Genomic DNA, 27,739 nt, shown 5'->3' on the forward strand with positions numbered 1-27,739 from the left:
TTGTTATGTTTGCCTTTTAAATTAATAAAGTACAATCGGTCGGTATGACTGTACTATAAACGTGAAATAAAATAATGAATGAATGTTGAAATCGTTCTATGTTTGAATATAAGCTCTGGAAAAAAAACCATTTTTTTAAATAATCATTATATTTCCAAAATCTTTCTTTCTAATCTCAGTTTGCTGTAATATAAGTTAATATTGATTGTGAATTTTTCACTATTTATATAAACCTTACAAGGTAAATACTTACGGCCATATTGCCGCTGTTGAAATAAGTAAAAGAGCAAAAATAAGCGGCAGACAATCTAAACATTATTCATAAAATACAGAGGAAGAACTAAATATTGTGTAGCGACAAGTATATACTGTGGCTGTACAATATATATCATGAACTGCGAAATCCCTCGCTATGCTTCACACGCAAAATTCAAAATAAGGAGCATTTAAAATAAATAACCTGAATTATGATCTTCATGCAAGACAATAAATGCAAACTGAATTATAAGTAACAAAACAGCACACCAAAGAACTATACTCAAGCAATAAATAATAAACTACAGGAATTGGCATAATATAGGACTTATAGGACTTTTCTTCGTACGTAGAACTTTCTTCAGCTGCAAGAAAGAAAATGCCAAAGGGGAACCATGGGCTTATGTGAGAAAAATTCTATATTTCTATATACCAGAAAATCGAGCAGATCAAACTATCACCCGTACAATATTTCCAAGTTTTATGTATGGGATGTTGTTTGTACCACTAACCCATTCTGTATTAAAATGTTTTACCGTTTAACACATACGTTAAAAGGTAAGTGTATAATTTTTGCTTGACTGACTGTATAATATGATATTAATGTGAATTCCTTTTAGGTTATTCCCTGTGTCTTTAATTGAAATGCCCTCAAGAATTTATGATCACCCTATAAATTTGATGATAATTTCTTGCCATTGCTGAGCAGCAAGATTACAAGCTATATCCACTAATTAGTACCATTTTAAGTGACTGCTACATTCTCTGCCTCTGCACCCCTGTGAGGACAACAAGCCTGCTAGAATGCCTAAGCTGTTATTTATGTTTTCTAGAAGAGGAAATTTACTATTTGTGAACAACGGCCATGGGCTGGGGATTGGACTGGACATAATTTAAAGAAATGTTGTTACATAATTTGAAAAATGTTCTTCTAACTTAAAGAAAAATTTTAGGAAGTTTAAGAAGATACACACTTTTGGGGTGGAAGAACCATGAAGAAAGTGACTGTTTTTATTGAAATTAGATATGCGTAAAGCTCGTACACAGGTAATAAAATGATTAAAAAATTCAAATCCATCAGTAGCTAGCACACTGAATGTTAAAATCAGTAATTGTTGAATTCCCCTGGAGGCAATGCGTGCTTGTAATCGTTGAGGTAAGAAATGACAAAGATTCCTAATCTCATCCTGCGATACATTTTACTAGATATTCCTCAACTGATGCTCCAGATCTGTAACATTTTGTGATGCCCGAAACTGTCGATCTACCATATCCGATACATACTCCATTAGCGAAATGTTTGGTGACCTTACTGGTCACGAAAACGCATTAGGAACTTAAATATAATTCAAAGATATGCGAGCCGTATGAGTTTTAGCATTTTCCTATTGGAAAATGGTTCAAGGATGGCCTGCCATGAAGGTTCATGCGAACAGCCGTAGGATGTCATCAAAATATCATTGAGATGTTGAAGTTGTATACAGGATGACTAAGATCGATCTGCTGTCGTAAGAGATACCACCCAATACCATCATACCAGGGGTAATGGCTCTATGCCTCTATAAAGGAAAGCCTGATTAGGCCACCGGTCCAGAGCTTTCCACACACGGACCTGATGGTCCATCTGCTCCAAGCCTGAAGCGGGATTCATCGCTAAGCATTATGCGATACCGATCGGCTGGCAGCCATAATAATCGACTACGACACCACTCCAGACGAAACTGTCGATGTTGTGATATTAAAGATCTATATGTGAAGGCAACCCTGCCTCAGCTAAGCGCCGTGAGACGGTGGCAGGTTTATGGATGGTGTGGAAATGGCTGTATGCAAATTGTATAGCGTACAATGATGCCGTTGGGACAGTTCGGGTCTGTCCCACATCGTGCCTCGCACATTCACCTCCCTGAGCCTTGATTCCACCAATGAGTACTTTGCAGGCAACGGGTTGCCTGCAAAGTACTTTTGTTCGGTATCACTGGCCGGCTCCATGTATCAATACTATGCAATCTTGTTTGAAGTCGTCCTGTTGCCAACTCGTAACGGCATTATTGGTTGTAGTTTCCAGAGAACTGCACCACCGATGACGAGAAAAGATAAATCGTCCGCAATTGTTGCGTAGAAGAAACACGCGCCATGTACGAAGTTGACACTCATTGGCCTTGAAAATTTAATCATTTAAATACCTGGACTAAGAAATTAACTAACGAAAATTCGAAATAATCGGATTATTTTTAAGAGTGCTTATTCTTCTTCCTTTTTATTTTCCCCAAAGATTTTACATTGGAATTCTGTGTTGCCACATATGAACAGTATATCATAATCTTAAAAGTTGCACTGCGTGAATTGTAGAATTATTTGCATCAGTTTCATAGAAACGCGTACTAAGCCAGATATTATAGGAACTTTTTTATAATGTAGTTTTACAGAAATATTTGCGTTAATACTTACAAGATTACGGTTTAGATGTACGTTTTGTGTTGCGGTGCATACATGTAAGTAATGTCTCATATTGCCTGCTTTACCAAAGAGCACTATCAATGTTTCAGACTAAGTTTTTGGTATTCTGTAATTAGATGAGTACTTATCACATATTTCGGTTTTTCAGAGCCGGCCGAGATTTCTGTTGACTCCGTAGAAGCGCTGGACTCCAGAACTGCACTCCTGCGCTGGAGTCTGGAATACAAGGGCAACTTGCCAATCAAACGATACCACCTGCAAATGAAGAACTACAGCACGGGTGGGACAGAGTGGCTGGACATGGACGACAAAATACCGGCCAACGCTACTAGCTATACTGTTCGGTATCTGGCGCCTGCTGTCACCTACGGATTCCAGTTGGCAGCAGTCAACGAAGCGGGGCACAGCAACTGGGAAGCTAAAAACCTTACCATGCCTGCGGATGGTAATTATGCAAAAAGTCTTAATTTTTTTTTCTTACTCTTGCTAGGAAACGAATTGATGCATAATTTTGCACTCTCCTAATCTTATCAGCACTTTTGTTACAGACTAGCCGCAATGCGGCCAGCCTACGTCTGGCTTTTTAATGTGTCAAAAAAATGCCTGAAGAAAACACCAAACATTAAATTTAAAAACTGCACAGAATTTTACTCTGCACAAAAATTTTATCCCCCCCTCGAAAAAATTACAAATTTCAATAAAAATGTATTACATATAAAACTTTTTTTTTTTGTTTGGTTTGCTTAATTTCTTTTATACATCGTTCTAGATTTATTATAGTATTTGAATAGAACATGTGGCAACGATTAGATAATTCTTAAGATGATATAAATTTTGTGTATTCTGAGTTAAAAAATGAATGAAATTTAACACTGTTAGGCGAAACTAGGGCCAGAGTGTGGCTATGGTAAACAAATAGAGTGAATTTTAAAGAGTGCATTTAATCTATTGTGGTTTCCAATCCAATAAGTTTAAATGAAATGCAAGAAAAAATGCGTATAATTGAATATTCCGTACAAGGAAGACATGTGGTGTACACATCAGATTTTTTTTAAATTCATTTCATTAGATTTTAAATAAGAGTTAATTTTTAGTCATCAATACACTTTTATTCCCCTTTCATATTAAAATATCTGATGTTCATACCACATCGGACATTACATTCCTTTTGCGGCATGTTAAATTATACAAATTTTTTCCTGCATTTTACTTAACTTATTTCGTCGAATTCCATTAGAGATATATTTCTCATTCAATTAATTCAGAACTTCCTTCATGACATGGCAAAAGCGCATGAAACTCAAAGCATCGTCATTAAAATTTTTAAAATGCAGAAAAATGTAAAACACCACATACTGCCACCACATACCACTATTTTTACAATTAAAATTGCAGTTTAGACTCAAAAACAGGCAATGGGCAGCGGGCAGGAAGACAGATTTTCCGATTATATTTGGTCCCGTTCGGCAAAATGATACTGAGGTTGGTGCACAAACTCACTTCACTATCCTACTTAAGAGCTTCAAATGTAAACAAATGGCGGCCTCGTTAGGCTTAGCACTGGTTAAACTTTTAAATTCTTGATAATTCTATAACTGTTGCATGCAGATTAACTAAAGATATAAAATCCATAAACGGATTCAAAACAAAAAATTCACAATTTACCAACATATCAGAGTAAAAAAAAAACTGAGCTCACCGAGTCGGCTAACAGCGTGGGTATATATCTATTTAATATATATATATATATATATGTTTGATGCGGCCGATTGCAACCAAAAAGAAATGCACAAGTACATGTTATAGGAGTCCCACACACAAAATTTCAACATTTTAAGGCTATTCGAGTTATGCAAGATACATATATATGTTAGTAAGCACATAGATTTCCACAAAAAACTCTTCTGAATTGATTTTAAATCCATTTTACAATACGCTTTAGAAAAGAGAGACTTTTATTCTGTCCGTACGTACAGATGTGACGAAAATCATCGTTTAAATGGATTCGAGAGCTGTCAAAATGGATATTTTCGTTGAATTATGATTAACGAAAATTTTCGCCATTATAATATTTCTTTTGCTTCTTAAAAGGAAGTAAAAATTCCGGGAAAATAAAAATTAAGAAAGAATTATGTGATTTATTAATGATGTTTGTATTTATGTGTAAGTAAAATTTTTTAGAAATTTTCCTTCAGCGAATTATTTGTTTCCTGTTCTTTTTGTTGGTTGCTTATTATTAGCCCAAACGTATAATTTGCCCAGAAGGGTTATTAATTTCGTTTTGGCATTTTGCGCTGATCATTATAAAAAGCGTTTCACTTTTCAAATTTTTGCCACCCAATATTAGAGCTCTGTATTACACTTAAAGAAATTAAATAATAAAGAATCTACATGAATGTATGTACGTTTCTCACGCTGTAAAAAAACAACAGTGCCTAGAGACACCAATTTTGAATAGCCTGGTCCTCCACTCGAATATGGACATCTGAAAGCCCGAATTTGAAATTTGTTTTATTATCTAGTTCATATTTTGTAAACTTTTAACCAATTTTTGATTAACAAACTCGACGATTTCTAAGGGAGCAATGGCAGCACTGTACGGGGGGGGGGAAGAAAAAGAAAAACATTTTTAACTCCAGCGCTCGAGAATGTGTATGGAAAATTTTAAAATATATGCTCTTTTTAAATTACTTTGAGATATTGCTGTTGAACTGAATTTTACGGTTTAAGGGCAAAAGTATACGAGCAATTTAATAAATAAAGGTAACAAACAAAACGTTAAAAAATATCCCCTTTGTGCGTAATGTAAAATCTGAAAGTTTTCAATTTTTTTTTTATTATTATTATTTTGCACTTCTGGGTGGTTTCTCCAAAATCTAGATTTTTAAAAAGAGATCGTGGCCATCGTGAAATCAATTTAGCCTTACTAAGTTTAATGTAATTTAGCGTGCTATGTAATGTTTAAATCAACTATGTATCGAATGCAAATGTTTGATTTCTCAAAATGCTTGGTAGTATAAAATAACCTAATGTAATTAGGGTTTCTTCAAAATATATTTAGAGTTTACGAATTTTAAAGCTAATTTACCTTTTTAGTTAGCAATTATTTCTTCATTTACTTCAGATACAGCTCTTGCTTTTAATGATTTAGTTGAGGTATAAGAATTTTTTATATTTGTTCGGAGCTTGGGAATCATGAGTATAAAAACGGAATCAAATTTTAATGGCTTGTATTTCCAAACTAATTATAATCTTAAATACTAAGCCTGGATCAGAAATTATGGGGATAATTCATAACTTTGCTCTGGATGTATGCGTAATGAAGAAAGTAAGCTTTAATTCAAATATGTTGGTATTTCTCAGTAGCTTAAGGTATAGAAACTGAAAACGCTTACAAACCAAAGTATCCCATAAATTCCCAGAGGATTGGTTTTGCAGCGTTAATGTAGCAATGAAAATAAAGTGTTCGTATTAAAAAACACTTTTCCTACAGTATCTTTCCACAATGCCAGTACTTTTTCTAATAGTTAGATTTGCAATATAAAACACTCCTGTTTCTTCTTAATTTCCGTTCAGTAGTTCGTCCAATTTAGAAACGCGTGTACTCTTGCTTGCGGAAAAATAATGATAAATACTTTAGCTTTATGACTATAACTTGTAGAGACATTCGGTTATTTCGAAGCAGGGGACATGAAAAATGAGTAATGCCCTCGCCGGGACCTGAACATGGACCTCTCGAATACCGCTTAGTGTGCTGCCGTTACACCACGAACGCATCCAGAAAGGAGGGACAAAATACCTTATATTTTCCCCCTTTCAAAACCCTAATACAATTTTGGCCCAGTTGCGACGGAGCGGTAAATGTCGTTGAACAGTCATAGTTCGGTCCCAGGTTCGAATCCCACTATCGGGCTAGCTGCATAATCCTGTTCGAGGTTTTTCCATGTGTAATGTATACAGGAGCTAGTTCCCTTAGAACGTCTTCCGCGAAGGCATCCCTCCCATTAAGCAGATAGCCCTCGAGTGCTTGGTCATAAACAAATAAAACAAACCAAGCTAAACCTAATATAATTTCTTTAAAGGCTAACGAAAGTGCTTTTCCCTTGTTATTGTCTAATTTCTTAGTACTATACCTTTTTCATGAAAATTTCAAATACATTTTTAGAAAAATATTGAATTCAGTTATAATAATTAATAGATGACTACCTAAGTTTCAAACACTATTAACTGCTATATGTAGCCATAAATTACTATCATAAATTCGATTTTGAATACTCAGGTCTTCTTGTTGAATTTTTAGTTAAAATTTGTTAGTAAGTTTTAAAACTGTTATGATTAAAACCCAATCCCTGTTTTCCTCGCACTCATAAATCTTATTACATATTACAATAATTGGTATTCATTTGTAAGGTTTAGAATCTGAAAATGCTATCGTCAACGAAAAATTCTGAATAATATGGTGAATGCTTTACCGTATTTTGCCAGACGATGTTTTAAAACTGAGAAATGTACGTAGCGTATTCGAAAACTAAGTACCGTTTCATTCTAGCGCCATCGCAGCGCTGTGGTAGGCGTCCCTCGCATGCGCACTAGTCTTTCTTGTTCACTGACTTTCAATTGTCGCCATTTTGGTTGCTCTATGTTGTGTTTTCAGTTTGCTGTGCACATTCAAAATGTTTAAGACAATTAGTTCTCCCGCTGACTGTGAGATTCGTGCCGTGATTAAATTTTTGAGCTCGAGGAATGTTAAACCGGTCGAAATTTATCGTCAAGTGACAGAAGTTTACGGTGAATACGCGATAAGTGATGGAATGGTGAGAAAGAGGGTAAGAATGTTTAATGCAGGTCGAACAAATGTCCACGCCGAGGCTCGGAGTGGTCGGCCTTCTGTTGTCACCGATGATTTGGTAAGGAAAGTTGATGAAGCAATTCATGAGAACAGACGCTTCACAATGAAAACTCTTTCAGAGGCATTTCCACAAATTTCACATACTGTTTTGTTCGAAATTGTGTCTGACCGCTTGAATTATAGCAAACTGTGTTCCCGATATGTTCCAAAAATGCTCACCGATGTTCACAAAATAAAGCGACTTGGTAGTGCCCTGACATTTCTCACGCGGTACAGTGATGAGGGAGAAAACTTTTTAAGCTAAATTGTGACAGATGATGAAACTTGGGTGTGTCATTTCACACCAGAATCGAAACAACAATCGATGGAGTGGAGACACACTCATTCTCCGAAAAAACAAAAGTTCAAAGTGACAATGTCATCACAAAAAATCATGTGCACTGTCTTCTTGGATAGGAAAGGCGTTTTGCTTACTGAATTTCTTCCCAGAGGTGAAACCATTAATGCGGCACGATATTGTGAGACTTTAACAAAACTAAGGCGTGCCATTCAAAACAAACGAAGAGGAATGCTCAGTAAAGGAATTGTGTTGCTCCATGACAATGCTCGGCCCCATACTGCTGGTGTCACTCAATCGTTAATTCGACAGTTTCATTGGGAGCAGTTCGATCACCCGCAGTACAACCGGACTTGGCGCCGTCCGACTATCACTTGTTCCTGCACATGAAGCGCGAGCTTGGTGGCAAGCGCTTTGGATCTGACGATGACACGAAAAATGTTGTGGAGTCGTGGTTATCGAAACTGGCGGGAAGTTTCTTTGACGATGGTATACAAAAACTGATCACCCGCTGTGACAAGTGTTTGATCATTGGCGGAAACTATGTTGAAAAATAGTTTAAGACATGTATTTTCATGTAAAAATAAAATTGGATTCAAAAAAATTGTTTTACTATTTTTTTTTCCCAAAACGGTACTTAGTTTCCGAATACGCCTCGTATGTAGTGTTGCTTTAGTTTCTGCCCCGATGTTTTAATCCTCGAAGTTTTTGAATTCTCCATCTTCACCTTGTTTTCCTTTCTATTACGATGTTTCTTACTTCGAAGTTTTAGAATTCCTACATTTTCGCCTAATTTTCTTTTTCAGTCACGATGTTTTTACCAGAGATAATTTGTTTCGCGTCAAAATGTTTTCGTTTTGAATATTTTTTTTTCCTTTTGCTATTTGAGATTAAAATTTTAAAAAAGCACTATAGATAAAAAATAAAAATTTGATTGCATATAATTTTTAGTAATGCAATAAAAATTATGAAAGAAATAGAATTTATGAAAATTTCTTTATCGGTATTAAAACAGACACAACTAAAACAAAAAAAAATCTGAATCGCCCAAAAGAGCTGCTCTAAAATTTAATATGGTTTATCGGTAGAGAATATCAATAGACATGGCAAAGGTGGAATAGCGAAACAATTTTATAGGATATTAGATGAATATGCATTTAAACTAATAGGGTAACGTTATATATCTACATATTCATGATGAAGACATTAGAAAAAGACTATTTTTTATTAAAAACATATACTAATCACCTATAAAGTATATATTTAATTTTTAAAATAGATTGGCTTTATGAGATTATTCCAGTACGCACTAGGATTTGTCTAGCTAAGGAGAAGGATGCCTTCGTGGAGGCCCTCTGAAAGTGACTGTTTCGTATTCATGTTACACACGGGGAAAACGCGAAAATTCCCATCCAACGATCCGAACGAAACCCAAACGAAATATATTCAATCGTTTTATTGTTTGGCTGCTCGTGGGTGATGTTGGACCCAAAATGGAAAATGTCCATCTAAAAAAACCTGGAAATAGCTGTGTTTATCATTCAAATCATAGTTATTTTACTGTTACTTTTAAGCGATATTTCGATTACGCTAAATTTGATTCAATGGAGTTCTGTTATAAATAAAACAGCTTAATTTCATAATCTTAAGATATGATTCTGAAAACAACAAATTGGAATTTTTCTCATATAAACAGTTGTATTTTTCAAAAATAGTACCATTACTTAATAATTATAAGATTTTAAAATTAATACTAAAGTATATAGTCAGTACACAAACTGTTTTACTAAACGAACTGCACAATTCGATTATTCTCACATCTTACGTTTAAGTAAGACATCAAAATCTTATCAGAAAGTGAAACTTGGTAATTCATCTCAGATCCTCTCTGCGGATAAGTTAACCCATTAGCTTTTATTTCTATTTTCGTGTTATTTCGCTCCTTGATGACGCTCTATAAACGAGGCAATGCCACAGACTCGCCATGCTATGCCTCCAGCAGTTTCCCGAAACTGCATTTCCTCCATTATTGGTTGAACAGCGTTGCCATTCAAAGTGGAGAAATAACCGACCTCGACCGACAAATCATTCACTGAATCTCGTCCTTAATTCCGACAATCTGGGTGGAGCGTCGATCGATTCCAGGTGAAACACGACAAAGGCGGGACTAGAGACCATAAAGGGGCCATCCGTTTCCATCGGCGACCCCTGGCGTTCCGAAGACAGAAACGAGAATTCTTTTATTATTCCACCGTCTTGAAGTTAAGAAGGTCGTGGTATTTTCTAGGAAATTTTTAAGTATCTGTCGAATTTCTGGATTACGAAATGTGGTTGGTCGAAAAAAGATCATCCGCAAAATGGCAGTTAACGTATTCAGATGTCTTGTCAATGATAAACAGCGAAATGTTAGTTTTAAGTAACAGCAAAAGCACTCGATACTGAAAAAAAATGCTTCAAAGTGAACGATGTTTGAGATATACAAGCAATTAAATTGTTTCGTTGTTTGACATGGTTTTCGTTCTGAATAGTTTATCTGATGTGATTGCAATAAATGAAACTTTCCTTAACATTTTTTCGCATTTCCCTTTAATATGCGCAGGTTATGTTAGGTAATCTATCACGCACTCGATTTTTATGCATTTGATGAGGCGCTTAAGTAAGTAGATATCTAATTTGAAAAAGGAATAAATATCGTTTAGTTGTAAAAAAGGTTTTGGAACCGGCTATGAGTTTTTTTGGTGTTAAGCATACGCTAAACTACGTCAAAATTGCTTAGATTATGCAAAACCTTCCTTACTATATTACACAATTAAAAAAATGTAAATATTTATTTAATTGAATTACAGGCATGTTGCATTATGTTTAAATAATATAGATAATGTTACTATAACATTGTTTTAAATAAAGCGAGTATTCTGTTTTTCATAATGCTAAAAACTTTTGGTAAAGTTTATAAGGTATTTTCTCCTTCCTTTCTGCGCTCCGTGATGTAACGGTAGCACACTCGGTGTATATTCGAGAGGTCCAGGTTCGAGTCTCGGCGATGGCTTTGCTCATTTTTAAAGGGGGGAATATAAGGTGTTTTCTTCCCTCCTTCTGCATGCCTTTTTGGTGTAACGTTAGCACACTCTGCGGAGATTTGAGATGTCCAGGTTCGACTCCCGGCAAGGGCATTGCTCCATTTTCCGTCTCCCACATCAAAGTTACTCTACAAATTAAAAGCATGCGTATCAAATAACATATTTTCAAACTTAAAAATAAGTATACTGGTTTTAAACATGCACTAGAAAAGAATTCTAATATTTTCATCTTTTTAAAGCATTTCAAATTAAAAATATATAACGAAGTATTTAAAAATTTCAAATACTATATGAGTCGCCTAGACTGTATAGTAGTTAGGGAAGCCTACTACAGTACCAAAGGGCCCAAGTTCGAATCCCGGTGAAGTCATGGATGTTTATAAATGCGGCATGTTGGAGCAGCATAGCGGCACTCTAAATATGCGGCGAGCCGAAAGTCCTCTCGAGTGGACTGATATGAACGGGAGAGGGATGGGAGATCCTGGATCCCCCCGCGGGGTACTCTCCCTCAAAATTGGGGGTGGAAAATAGAAGTCCAAACTCGCTTTGGAGTAGGCTTTGGCAACCATTGTTCCATGTAATATGGACAAGACAACAACAACAAAAAAAACTATATGAAAGTTGTAAGGTATTTATTTTAATTAACCAGCTATTTTATGTTCCGAAACTTTACTGTCACTTCTTCCCTTCTGTTTTCCTGCCTGAATGCAAATTGTACCTCATGCGTATTTAAGTGAAGGTTCGAGACTGCTTAAGTCAGAGCGTATTTCGCCTGTTGAAGGCCACGTTTCTAGTTGATATTCTACGATAGCATTCCTGTCTACGGCGTTGCTGTAATTTTTCAGTTAGTGCTGTCATGCTGGTGCCGGTTTGAGCCAATTTGCATGTAAATGTTTCTGCGTAATATTTGGCTAACTATAAGTTATACTTACTTTTAATTTAAAATTACAATTTCTGAATTTACGCCATAAATGCTGGCTGATTTGTAAGCACACGTGGTACCTTCTGTTCTATTATTTGAGTTCTTAATTAAGAAAAAAGAATTTTTTCTTGCAAAATGGACTGTGAAACGGATTCAAGAAAAACTGGACTTTTCTTGACGTCTGTACGCGTATACGTGTGTACGTGTCTGTGTGTATTTATCGTTCATAACTTAAAACTATTAGCCGTAGAACGCTGACATTTGTCGTATATGTAACTGCTACAACACCTAGTTGTGCAACTCTTTTTTTTTTTTTTTTCAATCGATGGTACCACAATTATATATACATATATAGATAGATATACTCACCCCCTTACTCAGCCTTTATTTTCGCAATCTTTGGGCGTAGTCTCTTATACTTACAATTACAGAAGTTTTTTTAAATAACTATAGTATTTATGTTTTTGCAACGCCAAATTTAAAAAAAAAAAAAAAAGAAAAGAAAAGAAAAGAAAAGAAAACATTATTTTGTACAAATAACGAAATTTTATGTTTAATGCTGTCTCCCGGTTCCTGTATTTATATTTGGGAAATTTTAATCTCATTATGAAACTGGTGAAATTTCACTTGGTTAAAGTGAAAATAAGGGTCACGTTAAATTTGGTGATTTCTATATTATATTATGATTTTATCCTGGAAGCCTTACTTTTATAGGACATTTAAAGGAGTCCGACGCAAAATGTCAAAACGAAAGTAATAGTCCTTCGGGACTCAAATCCCTTTGGACTAAAAATCTTATAATCCTTAAGGCTATTTAACTATTAAATTATTGTATTTTTTAGCCTTTTTTTGCCCTCTCTACATTCTCACCTTTCCATTTAACGGGAAATCAAAACTCCATATACACAGAGAAACTCAACTAGAAGTTTACTGAAACTACTTACTACTGACGCAAGTAAAATTTTGCAAAACTTGACCATGGATATTTTAGGTTTTAAAAGTAGAAATGCTTAAATATATATAACGTAATAAATAGTTTGAAAGCCTGATCAACTAAGCTGCAGTTATCTCCACTTCTAGATGCTATAAAATTCAAAATATCACACATGAAAAGCTGATCGGTATACAATTGGACTGCCCGGGGAATAACCTGCTTTCTGATGAGTTATCAGAGCTCTTTTGTCCCAAATAGAAATTAATTCGCTATTTAAACTAAACCAAAGTTCGTTCTGCTGAAGGCTGACAGAAAAACAGAAGGTATAGGTAAAAATTAACAAAAAAATATTTTATTATTACAGACTGGTAAAGTTTTCATTTGATTAGTTAATGCAGTGCAAAATTTTATTTAACTGTATTCAAATCATCATAGGAATTACTTTATTCGAAATTTGTGACTCGAACTTGCGTGTAGATTATCATTCCAAATACAACTGTTGAGTGAAAAAAAAATTAAATGTTTTTTACAAAAATTTAATTTGCAATTACGCTTTGTAAAATGCTTTCCTTAAGAATTAATTATATTTAAATTTCAGTCTTTTTAGGTAATCAGGTGTTAAGTGGTCAGGTACTTAATTTTTCAAAACAAAATCAAACAAAAGTTGTTAAAATAATTACTATATTAATTAGTACACTATTCTTTTAGCTACACTACCTCTTTTATATTATAAAATTCCATTTCAACATATCCTATATCTTACACAATTTTCTGGTACATTTTTAAGTTCATCCGTCTTACAGTGTTTACTTTTAATTTTTATTCATCTCAAGTTAATTCGCTATCCATTTACATGAATATATATATTAACATTTTTTCTCTAACCTTCAGGGATCTTAAATTTCCTCACTCAGCCTTCTTTTTCAGACATCATAACAACGGTTTTTTATTTTGCGTTCGTCATACAAACAAAGTGCAAAAGCAGTTTTTCTTTTAGAAATCGCTTCAAATAATCTATTCATTAAGTGCTCTCTTTCAAGCTCATTTACTACACTCAGTTTTTAAAATTTATTCACCAAGATTCTCATTGTTTTTTCATTAATGCACTTTCAGAAATTTTTTTAACTAAGTAAACTACATCTAATAATATTGAAAAACGTTTATATACTAATCATATAATATTTTAAACTAATAATATATACTAATCATATTATTTATATACTCATATAGTTTATATGCTAATCATATATCAGTCTGGTGGAGCATTGTATATAAAAGGTAACTGAAGCTGTTATTCAAGGCAAAATGTACTCGAACAATTGAGTCCTTTTTGGGAGCTAATTTGGTGAAAATTTACACAGATGCTTCATTAGATAAGACTCTTCAACAGGGTGGATCCGGTATTCACATCACTCGACCGAATGGGGCAACTATATTCCAAAGCCTTGGAGCAGGCAACATCGCTTCCAACTTCACATGTTAATTAAGAGAAACCAGGAGGCCCTGAGAATTTACATCGACAATGATAAACATAAAGGCCAGCGGACTTGTAATTTACTGTGACTCTAAGGCTGTCTAGAGGCAATACTGCGTAGACATTCAAGACTCACCGAGGATATATACCAAGACCTAGAAAGAATCAACCGGATGGGAAGAACATGCATCAAGCAATGGATAACTGAACACGATGGAAACGAAGCAGCCAATGAACAGGCTAAAAAGAGAGGAAATCTCAACAATTGAATCCCCGTCACTCTTGAAGATGCCATTGCCAGATATAGAATTAAGAAAAGACAATCAGAAGAAAGACAATCAGATATGCGAGATTGATGCAAACAGAGAAATTGCAAAGACCATTACTAGATTGAGAAACCACTATTTTAGAGGAATGGAAATTAATGAAGATGGTACGAGATCACATAGAACTTGTAGGAACTGCCCCGAAACGGAGCTTCTCCACAACACATCTTCACCTGTCCGGCAATTCTTACAGCTCTGCAAAGGTTGGGGGAGTTTCCTTTCCAGGTAGAGCTGTTTAGAGAAAAGATTGAGGAACTGGCGAAAGCAGTCAGTGATTCCCACGTATAGATCCACTTGACTTCTGAAATGACACGACACCAACCAACCAACCATATCACTTACTAATCATATAATATTTTGAACGGCATCTTAGACCAGAAAGAAGACGGCAGTAAAGTTATGGATTAACCTCAAACTGATATTGCAATACTCGCCGCTTATAAAACTCTCTGGCTATTAAATCAGCTGCTTATTACGTTCAGATTTCTAGAAACCAAAACAAATGCATGCTAATCGGCAACCTGTCAGCCATTCAACTTGAGTTCAGAAAACAAATGTATTTAAAAAAAAAAAAAAAATCCGAAAGAGTTCATATTTTAACAGTGTCCCAGAAGGGTTTGTTAAGGTTTTTTAAGATCTCCCTGAGCTCGCAGTCTGCTAGTCTGCAGCTGCACTCACTCCTGTTAAACCATTTCATTCTGCCTTCTTAGCTTTATTATTAAGCATGATTTTCTTTGAGTTTATGTCCTATACAATTCAACAACAAAATTGCGAAAAGTTTAAAAGCAACATAGCAGCATATGTTTAGAATCCCCGACAGTTTTACAGTTAATTGTTGGCACTTTGTCTATATTAACGTTTTGTGTGTTTTATTTATTTATTAGATATATCGCGTTCTTGGCGGTTACGCCGCATAAATTCGATTCCACAGCAAAATCACAAAATATTTTTAAAACGTCTCTCTTTAGAATTTTTGATAGACAATCTCTCGCTGGAGATAACGGTTTTTCCTCTCTCCTTACAGTGTAGCTATCGCTCGCTATGAAATCGTTGAGTTTTTTAATTCGAAAATTCGCTAAAGTTTTACAAAGTATGAAATATAAAATTCGAATTTCAAAATTTGGACTTCCAGATGCACATGTTGCGGTGGAGCACGGCGTTATTCAAAATTTAATCACTCTAGTCACCGTCGTTTTTTCACAATGCGAGAAACATTCATACTACATGGACTGCCGTTGCCGAAGGGCCCGAGTTCGAATCTCGGAGAAGGCATGGATGTTTGTAAATGTAGAGTGTCCGTGTGGCATGGGAACACTCTAAATATGTAGCGAGCCGAAAGTCCTCTCAAGAGGTTGTTGGTAGGGGACCCGTCCTCCCCGATGTGCTCTCCATCAAAATTAGGGGGGTCAACAACAACAATAACAACCAGGGTATTGTAAAAGCTTTCAAATGCAATTACAGGAATAATTAAAAACGATTAGCCGCAGTACGTTGAAGGATTCTGTACCTCCTTTTCTCCTTGCAATCGGTAACACCAAACTTATATATAAAAAAACATTATGTGCAATTTAAAATTAATTAATTTTGAGTTATTAATTATTTAAATTTAATTATGATTAATTTAAAAAGCCGAATACTTGCGCTAAAGCTGCCAAGTAATAAATCAATAATTTATTAGTAGAAAAGTTATTTATATATATATATATATATATATATATATATATATATCATCTCTAAGGAAATTTAATTTAATTAATCTAAATTTAATTAATGCAATGAATTGTTGGAATAAATTTTAAGTAGTAAAACTTTATAAACCTAAAAGTATCCAGGAGATAATATAGTTAATATAAAGTTTTACTCCCAAAACTTTACTTACTACTCAAAGTTATTCCAATAATTCGTCGCATTACTCATGTCCTTACGTATTGGGGATCTTACGGTATTAAATGTGTTGATTTGGAAAGCTTTTGTACAAAGTTATATTGAAAAAAACCGTCTCGTCCTTAATTTTTGCACACCAGTGTATGTCAGGTGTCTTAGAATTTTCTATATTTTACAATTTTCAATGGAGATGTTTTAAGTTGCCGTAACAAAGAGATGCCGTAACAAAGAAGTCGTGTGGTGTCCACATCGATTTTTAATTATTATTCTAACACTAATTATTCAGTTAGTTCTTAGCTGGTTTTTACTCGAAAAGCTTAAAACTGATATCATGATCTCTAATATAGAAATCGTCGTGTATTAAAACAAGACGCTTACTAAACTCAAATACTAGTGGAACAGAATTGGTTTTAACTAGCGGTGGGTACCATATGACGAATATATATTGGGAACATTGTGTAGCTAAATGTATCCAGACACCCAGTGGTACGGTCTCGAAGAGTCCTGAGGCATATATTAAATGTCATGTCGGTATCCCTTCTGCATCGATGACAGTCTTCACACGTCTGGGGAGACTTACCACTAGTTTTTGATAAATGGAAACTACCAAAAACTGGTGGTAGACCGTAGAAACTGACAGCTGTCCATCACAGGTGAAGTGAGTGTTGGCTGTGGGAATGGTCGATTTGGCTGGCTACGTAATCTGCGTTCTAATTCGCCCCAAAGGTTGTTGTTGCTAATGCCCACTTGTCTGACCAATAGTCAGCCCAAGCCCCCGAAATTCCTCGTTGAAAGGAGCGCAAGTTTACGCCTGCCGTTGGCAACAGCCATGAGCACCTTACAGGTGACATTGCGATTTAGCTGAGTTCCGCCTCCAGTTTTGAGGACCAGCACAGAGAAGGGGACGAGTCCGAGGGTCCCCCACCCCTCTTTCCCTACTACCAACCTCACGATAAGAGTTTCGACTCGCCGCATATTTAGAATGTACCCGTACCGTACGGACTCTGTACATTTGCAAACATCCATGCCTTCTACGGGATTCGAACCCGGGCCCTTCGACATGGCAGTCAGCGACGCTAACCACTATACGGGCTGGGCGGCAACTAAAGGTGTAATAGCCTTAAACGGAACATAAGAACCATGATGTTGACACCAACAAACTTTACATTCGGCACAATGCAGTCAGTTAAGAAGCGTTTGCCGGGCATCCGTCATAGCCAGACGCATCCATCGGACTGCCAGATTATAAAGCGAGGTTCATCACTCCAAAAATTACTTTTCAACATGTCCATTATCCATTATCCAATGGTGTGAGCTTTGCACCATTGCAGTCAATGCTTCGTACTTTGAGGAGTGATATTCGGCTTGTGAGCGACTGCAAGACCACGGAATCCAGGTTTTTTAACAATCGATAAACAGTCCAGTGATAGCAGTAATCGATAAGAGTGATAGCAGCAGCTATCACTAACACCTGATGATCTCTGGAACTCCTGTGTTATTTCAACCAACGAGGACTTGCGATTTCGCCTGACTACCCGTTTCGATGTTCTACGGTTACGTTCTCTAATTTTTTTTTTCGGCCTGCTACTTCGCTTTTGTGCGGTTTCACTGCCTCGGCCACATAATTACAGTGGATTGTGGCTTCTGTAGAATGTTCGAAATTCCACGAAGTTGGAATTTCCCACAAAGGTGGCATCAAAGGTGGTTTTCCACGATTTCCCACAAAGGTGGCATCTAAGGTGGTTTTCCCCGATTTCCCACAAAGATGGCATCCCACTGTACGTGCACGATCAAAGTCCCAAAGCTTCTGTGACTTACACTCTGCCTCACAAAGGCATAGATGTGACCTGAAAATCCATTACCAAGACTTTAATAGCTTTCGGTTACGCATCAAATAACGTCACCTGCCAGATTCTCTTCTTTAGAGCTGTGTCCGGATACTTTTGGACAGCTAGTGTGTATAAAATATGGCATACATTAAAAACACTTTTATGGGAAACTGGTACGTTTAAGAGATTATTTGTAAACCCAAATTCTGGTGTAGACTTTCCCAAATTTCAAAGCATGAATGCAGTACCTGTTCTAATATGAACTCATGCGTTTTCCATCTTTTATATTAAATTAATTTGTACACTTCTGAAATGAGTAATGTGCTTCAGAAAGCTGAGAATAAAAAAGACACTGCATCTTAATTTCTAATTAGTACGACTTAGAGCCTGCAACGGTAACTGTTTTACAATTATTTTCTTATTTTCCATTTTTATTCTTGAAATGCCATTAAATCCTTAAAGAAAAACTTTCCCTTTTTATACATGTTTTCTTTTGGAACGAAAGCTTTACATTTCGTATTCAGTTTGTTTTCTTGATTTCCCACCTGGGATCTGAATAGTTTGCCTTGCACAGCAAGATTAAAATTCAATTAAAAAGCAATAAACGAGTTTCCTCCAATTCGTAAATCTATTCGCGTTTCCTTTTTGAACAGAAGAGGTTATGTTAAGAACATTTTATCGCTTTGCTATCACCTAGAAAAACATAAACAGGCTTAAGAAAAGGCCATATATATAAATGTAAATGCACCCTTGGGTATAAAATACCGTAAAGTGCGATCTCAGACATACTAGTCTTCAAAAAATAAAATTAAATTTAAAAAATGAATTAAGGGAAGATGCTGAGGAAAGCAGCTTTCTCATAAAAATGCTTGATATAAAAGGTTAAAAAAAACTTCGATAAAAAAGTGGGAAATATATGGTGGGTAGAAATTTAATAATGCTGACATTTCTAGACTTAAAAAGAAAACCAAAATATCCAAAACAAGGAAAGACGAAAAGAATTTTTTAAAAAAGACATTCTCATAGGAAAAAGGCTTTAAATAAAGAAATGCTCATCTTTTATTTGCAGCTATTTTGAATATAATGTAATAAACCTTCGTCTTAGACAAATTATCACTTGTAATTAAATTTGTTTTCGTTGATAAGCACATTTTTTCCGAAGATTTACCTAAGCTTTCATTGACAACTCTCTGGCCATTTACCTTTCGAAAGTTTTTGTTACTATAATCGTTTACCGACTTCAAGTTTCTGAAAAACTTAAATACTTGCTTCGTTTATATGCCAAAGATAAACTTTCCCCCAAAGATAAACTTTTTGCCACATTTTTGCCACAATCCTAACCTGGCGTTAGCAGTGTTTCTTTCCCTATTTCACCAGTTGTCAAGACCTATTTATAAAACTGCCTACTTGTCACGTTTAAGGATGTTGAATAGCATCACCCTACCTAGTATAACAAATATTTTTCTGTTCTTTAGTCTCTTACCTGAAAATTAACAAAGACAATCATCTACAAGCGCACTTTTAACTGAGCAGTAGTTCTCATTGTAATGCCAGCTGAAAGAAGTAGGAGTGCGTACCTACTGTCTGTCTTTTTAAGTGAATTTTGCTTTGTATAACCCTGATACAACCTCGCTCGGATGCAGTTTTTAATGATTTTCGTCTTTCTAATCAAATGGGCATAAAAGCTGAAATTCCATCCAATATTTCACCTATATTTAATTTCAGTCGATTAAACGTGGCAAAAAATTTATCATAATTGATCAGAAATCAAAAACGCAAAAAAACAAACAGACATTCTTCTTTAGATGTGTAGATTTTGTAAAACTTACCAATATTTGATTAACAAACTCTACGATTTGAAAACGAGCAGTGGCAACACTTCGCGAAATAAAGCAGATTTTTATCTGTAACGCGCGAGACTGTTGCCGCTCGGAAAAATTAGGGGGGAAATCAGCGTTTTCAGAGTTTTTAATTAATATCTCTGATATTAGCTTTTTTAGGGGAGGAGTGGACTTCGATCTTTCCCAGGACCCCCAAAAAATTGTAGAAAGTTTGGTGACGATAGCTACAGTAGTGACTGCATTACTCCCGAATACACTTTATATATAGAGAGAGAGAGAGATGATGCGAGCATTTATAATTGCAACTCCTCCTGAGTTATATGTTATTTTGGCATAGAATTTTGAAACAAAATTTTGAAAGTATAATTGAAGAAATGAGTGGAAATAAATTCGTTTACTATCATCAAAGCTTAGCTGAAGATTCTACATTTCCAAATATGAATCAATGAATATAGATCATCTGATTATATGCAATTTTTCTTTAAATTTTATTACCTATATTTTATTGCATATTATTAATTAATCTTTTCGGTGTTGCCAACAAATAGTATAATTTTTGAAATAAGAACTTACTTCATCTCGTCTTTTCGCCTTGATTTATCCAAATAAAACATCCTTATCGACCGGTGTCTGCGAATGGCACATAATAGGCCTCGTCTAGATTGCCAAAAGAAGAAAAGTAATTTCGCCAGTTGTGGTTGAAATTTCAGTCGATATCTCAAGTTATCTCTTAACATCGGAAAAATTCCGAAGTGTAATTAGGAAATATCATTACTTCTCGTCTCAGCGCTGATGGAACAACATTCATCTGATACATATCGATAAAAATAATTTTTATTTGATGGAAAAACGCGAATGCAGAAGACTGATTTTTATAAGACAAAAGAAGGCAGTAGTGTGACAACTAAAACCCAGAAGGGGACATATTCTGCAGAAATACTGCCATTAAGAAGACATGCAATGCATGTGACAGTATTTAAAAATGGTATAATCTGCTGTTTTTATGTGCATAGCTTCCCATTACATTAACCAGAAGAACGCTTCTTCTTAAAAAGTGTTTATGTTTAATTGTCCAAACAGATTATGTCTTATTTTGTAGAAAAATTCGTACCTATATTTGTCGTTTACGAATGTTGGGATCTTTTTCCCCAATTAACTTTTACGTTTACGTTTCTGCGATCAAAGTTTTGTTTATTAGAAACAGGACAGAGCTGTATTTGACTGATAACATAAAATTCTTTTAAGATTAATGTCTGCATCATATCGCTGTTCTTACAGTTCCACCGAAGATCACGTGGGTTCAGATGATGGCTTCAACCAACGAGACTCTTCTGTTTGGCTGGCGTCGTCCCAGCCACGACAATGGGGCTGACATTAGTCACTACGTAGTAACTCTTAGCCAACAGCAGAAGATCGTGGCCAATGAGACTCTACCAGTCTTACCGTCTGAAAGGCAAAACTACATCTTCATCTTCGTTGGTCTGGAGCCCGGGGAATGCTACTCATTCCAGGTAAAAAAAAATTATATTTTTGCCTTAGACTTTTAAGTTCCTAATTGCGTATTTTATAGGGAATTTCTAATATATTTTCTGGGAAATGCACATAGTGCGCAAACAAGTAAAATCTTGAGATAATAATAGCCTTACGCGAAAGCCGGGTATGCATTTTGGATCATCATTTACGAATCTTCTTCAGTTATCCAAGTTTCGATATTTTGTTATAAGTTTCATAGCCCAATGATAAAACATAATTAATTTGCAAGGTAATCTATTTTGTGCCTTACCCTCTGTGAGTTAGGACATATTTAATAATACATAAGAAGCATGACTGCTGTCTCCTGCAGGAACTGTATCGCGATTGAGATGGTGCAGCACAACGTTCGTTAGTAAGCGGTTGTGCCGTGCACCATACGCCAGTGTCACTGTACTCAAGCTGACTTATTTCACTGAATATAATTGTTATTACATATATCAGGTTTCGTTAAATATAGAGTGTTTGAACTAAACGTTTTAATATTTTTGTAGGGTTCTTCACTCTTTTTGTACAAGATGAACGTCGAGGAACCTAGTGAACAGTTTAGCGACTTATTGCTGAGTTCAAAAAGATGTAGACTGAAGAAGGGTTAACTACCCTTTATTTCACTCAAATAAGAATAACAGTGGGCTTCTTTCTCCGGCTTGCAACAAAGCCTCCATTCGGGCTGTAACTAAGAATAAGAAATAAGAACTAAACTTAACTTATCTAAATGAGACTTAGCCGAAGCTAAACACAAGTATCTACCGTAACTGACCCTCAATTAAACTAACGACTATCAAAAGGCACATGATACACGGCCGAGCGTAACAGCTTCAAGAGAGACTCAACCCGAAGGCAAACACGCGCTACGAAGAATTCCAAGCTCCCTCTCGAAGGAAGTTGAACCTTCCTTAAACACGTCTTCTAACTCATTTACATTCAATGCGATTCTAAAACCTCATTCTGGTACGGAGTTGTAAGTGGAAACAAAAATTGATAGGAACTTTAAAATTAAAATAACTGTTATAAAATTAAAATATACCTTACAACTCAAATTGTAAATTGGTAGTGAAATGAGGTTTGCTGTACATAATGCAGTCATTCATAAAGCTTGCATTTACCTTGCACTAGTTTCTCGGAGGAATAGATTAGATAAAACGGCTCGTGGCCATCTCGACTAACACCCCTAGACATCTTTCTGTGGGACTGTTGTTGTCTTTTCCATGAATTTCATGGAAGAATTGTTGCCAGAGCTTCAAGGAGTTAGACTTCTATTTCCACCCCAATTTTGAGCGGGTTCGTTCGCGAATCTCGAACCCCTTTTCCCTATCACCAATCACACGACAGGTCTTCTTTCGGCTCGCCATATATTTAGAGTACCTCCATGCAGCAAAGACACTGTACATTTACAAACATCCATGTCTTCTTCTGGTTTCAAACCAAAGAACTTCAGTACTCAATATACTCCCCTAACCACTATACCGTCCGGGCGGCGTCTGTGGGATTACTTCAAGGATTTGTAAGATGACATAAAAAACTGAGGACCTGATAGTACGCAAGGAGGGAAATTTAATTACGTTCTATATATAATTACAAATGGCATATTAGCAGAAATTTGACCTCGGGCTGTATGTACCCCGCTCATCAATGATGTTCACACCGAAGGGTGAAATGGAGATTTACATCTGAGATGAACAATAAAAAAGAATTTATGAATATTTGCCGTATTTTTAAGCACCTAATTCAGAATCAGAGTTATTAAACATTTATGTTATAAAGCTAACTGTTGTAGAACTTCAATATTTTGCTTTCGCAGCTTCTGTGCCCTTCATATATGAAACGACGAACAAAAATCTGAAGCTATCTTCCAAACAATGGCTAAATCATTTTACGGCCTCTTGAAAAACTGAAATAATGAACCAAATTGCCTAATCCTTACAGCCATTTATTTCCAACTGAATCAAACGGGACAAAAAAGAGGATGTAACACAAAAAGTGGCCATTCAGGGATTTCTAAACCTTCGGAGAGGAAAGAAAAAAAATGGCGGAAAATTTAATTACCTCCATTGCACGAAAACTGGAAAAAGGAATATTTCATGCCATCATTAAAAAAAAAAAAAAAAAAAAAAAAAAAAAAAAAAAAAAAAAAGGTTTTTGTTGCATTTTCCACCAAAAAAAAAAAAATCTAGCAAATGAATCGGAATGCTGTCTCAAAGCGAAACTATTTCAGCTCCCATTATAAACGAGTTATTTCTAAAAAGAAATAAAATTATTTTCGAGTTGCCAAACGGAGTTTACGAAAAATGAGGAAAAAATTGTTAAACTTTAGCATGATAAGTTGTATCGGATATTCCTCGTGACCTTGAGACAATCCAATTGATTGAATATTTTAAATCTGCAGCGAAGTGGCTACAGAAAAGAATATTTTAGCTACCGGTGTCCTTTTTTATGCTACAGAAGCAAAAAAAAATAGAAGTTTACATTTTAAATACCTCAGAAAGATGAAAGAAATAATTTCTTTAAAAATGCCATTCTTTAAAAGTATTTCTTTTTCTCAAAAGTTCCCTAAATAGTAGTTTTATTTACTTTAGAAGCAAGTACGCCAAAAGGATGCATTTTCCAAGCGCAATTTTTCGATTGGCTTGAGCATCAAATTATACTTTTTCAGTTTTATGCAAATATAATTTTGAAATGAAACCTTAAGAATTGCTTCTGTAAATTTCTGTTTGAATATTTCCTTTAAAAAGAAGGTTTTCGTAGAAGAAGAGTAAGCATGAGTAAGAAACACAAAGCTATTTTCTGCTTTATCTTATATTTGCTCTTCATAGAATTCTGTTTTGAAACTAGAAAAATATGTACTTCGTTTCTAAAGCGATTCTTGCTGTTCCTTTTATTATATTCGTTAGAGCTAGATTTGTTATTCATCTGCATTTCTAACGAATTTAATAAAATACTATTCACTTTATGAAAAGAAGCTAGTACTAAATTAAATTTAAAGTCTGCATTCTAGAAACTGAGAAATAGTTGAAGCCATTCCTAGAAAATGGATGCAAAATAAAGAAAACTGTTAACAGTAATTGATATAAAGTAAATAAAACACTTTTCGCTATAGTTTTCGGAAGTTACCCAGAATTCTATTCTTCAGCTGAAAATAGGAAAATGGACGAAGAGAATTGTGTAATTATCTGCGAATGCAAGAGAAACTTCCAGAAACTTCTGTCCTTTTGATTGGTTGTTGTAAAATCAACAAAAAGGAAATAAGAATCAAGACTTTTAAATACTAAAGATAATTACGAGCTCAAATTTGCTGCATTAACTGAAACTGAAAATTTTTTTTAAAAATCCCTTACGCCATTCTATGACATTTTTTAACCATTTTTGCATCAGAAGACTGGAGAACGTAATTTTTCAACTCGCAGAGGTAGGCAATATATATTGCATGTACTCCTTCTTCCCAACCATAAAATTCATACCCTTTTATATAAAAATTCATGGTTCATCTTGTAGAGACATTAGGTTTTTCTAATGCTGTAGAAGTGAAAAATGAGCAATGACCTCACAGGGACGAATCTTGGACCTCTCGAATACAGCCGAGCGTTGCTGACCATTACACCCCGAAAGCATGCTAAGAAGGATGGAGAAATATCTTATATACTCCAACTTTTAAAGGGCGACTGGGGATTAGGGGATCCATTTACTAAATCCTGGTTGCGGAGAATCATCAGTCATTACCTTTTTTAGTTCGGGCGCCACTGTAGAGTATTTTAGAATTTTTCGAAGTCGGGAAGAATATGCAGTGCCCTCGTCGGGAATCGAACCACAGACCTCTCGAATACGCTCTGACTGTGCTGGTCATTAACATCATGAAAGCATGCTGACAAGGTGGGAGAAATACCTTATAACCTTGTTTAATAAATATAAACATATTTCGAAAACCTAAACTCGAGCGAATATTTTGCGTTTAAAAGAGAAAAACTGTATATGGATGAATATAAAATATGGCAATATATTTGTGTCTTCTGTTTGACAATAAACAATACCTTATTGCAAATAACCAATCTAAACAATGATAGTAAATTCTTTGCTCCTAAAACCTAACCGTTGATTATGGAAGAAAAATCAATGAAAATTACGTATCAATAACCATATCCATCTCAAACTGTAATGCAGAATCACAACACTGTTGCATGATCATTACGAAATGACTTAGACGTTCCTGGCGAAAACTTTTCTACCCCTTCTTTGGGTCACAGATTAGACTTTTCTTAGCTTGCATCAAGGAAATAAGAGCTTCAGCTCGTTTTCTCTTAAAGCCTTAAACCTCTTCAATGAGATTTTTGATTTAGAAAAGCAGACGGGATTCGATGGATATTCTCATTCTCCAGCAAATTCTTCAAGTTTCTGCTTCGATGAAACGTGGTATTATTATCTTTAAAATCAAATGCCTCGCCAACTGCAACAGCATGTCACCATAGTCTATTACATGTAGTTCAGTACACCAATCGGTCATTAATGCCTCCCCTCGCCATCATAACCATACCTATCCTACATACGTTCTTGCACGTACGCTTTATTCCTTTCATGTCAAATAAATCGGGGTCAGATTCCCGCTGTAGATTGAGCTGGCTGTCGTCGGAGAACAAAGACTTCCACCAAAACTGGGCGATTCATATCTTCACCGTCCAGTTTCAGTTTATCTAACGCTATTGCGGTGCTCTCTGGAAACTTCCGCACCGACTATTAGTTATTCAGCATTTTAACTTTAGCTAATGCAAACCTGAGCCATGACTCGGCGAGGTATCTTCGTTTTTGCAGTGTAATAGAAGCTTCTTTTATATTGGCTAATCGTATAAAGTTTATTGAGTTTAGCTTTTACTACTAAATATCGGTTTTCCTATACAATCGTATAGGCAGAGTGATCATCTGCAATGTGTCTAAAGCATACGCCAATCGTATTTGAAAAGCTATCGAAATCTTGGAGCTAATGCGTTTCACATTCAAATTCCACTGCAACTTAGGTGAGTTTTAGACCTTCATGCAGTGTTTCTTTAGTTAGGAGCAATAACTTTATCGCTGCGCGAACTTCATTAAAGCACTTTTATGGGGTTTCCTTAAACTTCATGAATCTCAGGGTTTTTCCGTGGATGTCAAATAAATTCAGGAATTTTGTTTTTTACAACACCTCTTGGACAGATGTGGAGTGTTTGCCAGAAGACCCATTCCTTTTACCCCACTTACATCTTCATACACAGCCCAGCGACTGAAAAGAACAAGAAAGCATGTCACTTGAAGAAGAAAGTAATGATTACTAGTAAATTTCGTAAATGAGTAAAGGTTCTCTATAACATACCATGATATGATCTGAAGATAATACAGAACATTCTATCGAAAAGATAACGTCCTCGTTTGGGTAGGGATCAATTTAGATGGTTCATTGTCCTGCGGGATCTAGCGCTGCTCAGATGAATAGAAATGATATCCGAATCGATTATGATATAAAATCAAACATTGCTTTAATCTGTGATTCTTCTTCTTTAATGGTAGATATAGTTCACCTTTACACTATATTATATGCATCATTGGCGAGTATCTTCATGAGCGAGATCAGTAGATCTTAATCCTACAAAGTACTTGTAGAACGATTAGGAAAGAGGGAGATTTACTTGTCCTCGCTCTCCAGAAAACTTAAATGAGCTGAGCCAGAGGTTTGCGACATATAATACTATTGCTGCCTATTGAAATACGTATCTTTTAGTTTAATCGACAACATGGGGATAAAATTCCAAACCTGCATTAATACCAAAGGAGGGCCATGAATATAAATAGTTTTCATTTATTTAAACATCATATACATTAGTAGGTATAAAACGTTGGTTTGGAGCCACAGGCCGCTGGCGCTCGCAGAGGGGGACCTGCCAAGGAGCACGCGAGGGTTGCTACGTCATCAACCACGCGGCTTAACCCCGGACGTGCTGCATCCTGTTCGTGACGTCATCACGCATTATCACCTCCGATTAGCTTGCTATTATTATGTCA

General features: G+C 35.5%; 1 protein-coding gene across 1 annotated transcript in view; it reads left to right on the forward strand.

The window, feature by feature from the left end:
• The window catches only part of LOC118187605 (tyrosine-protein phosphatase 69D-like), a 393,140-nt gene that overhangs the window by 154,788 nt on the left and 210,613 nt on the right, over positions 1-27,739 (forward strand). The window contains exons 2-3 of the mRNA XM_035357863.2: positions 2,861-3,157; positions 21,467-21,699. Of these exons, the coding sequence (XP_035213754.2) occupies positions 2,861-3,157; positions 21,467-21,699 (530 nt within the window). The remainder of the gene's footprint in view (positions 1-2,860; positions 3,158-21,466; positions 21,700-27,739) is intronic.

Source organism: Stegodyphus dumicola, chromosome 2 (genome assembly GCF_044657685.1).
Source record: "Stegodyphus dumicola isolate Sdum_Otavi_A_Nest chromosome 2, ASM4465768v1".
Classification (NCBI taxonomy): Eukaryota; Metazoa; Arthropoda; class Arachnida; order Araneae; family Eresidae; genus Stegodyphus; species Stegodyphus dumicola.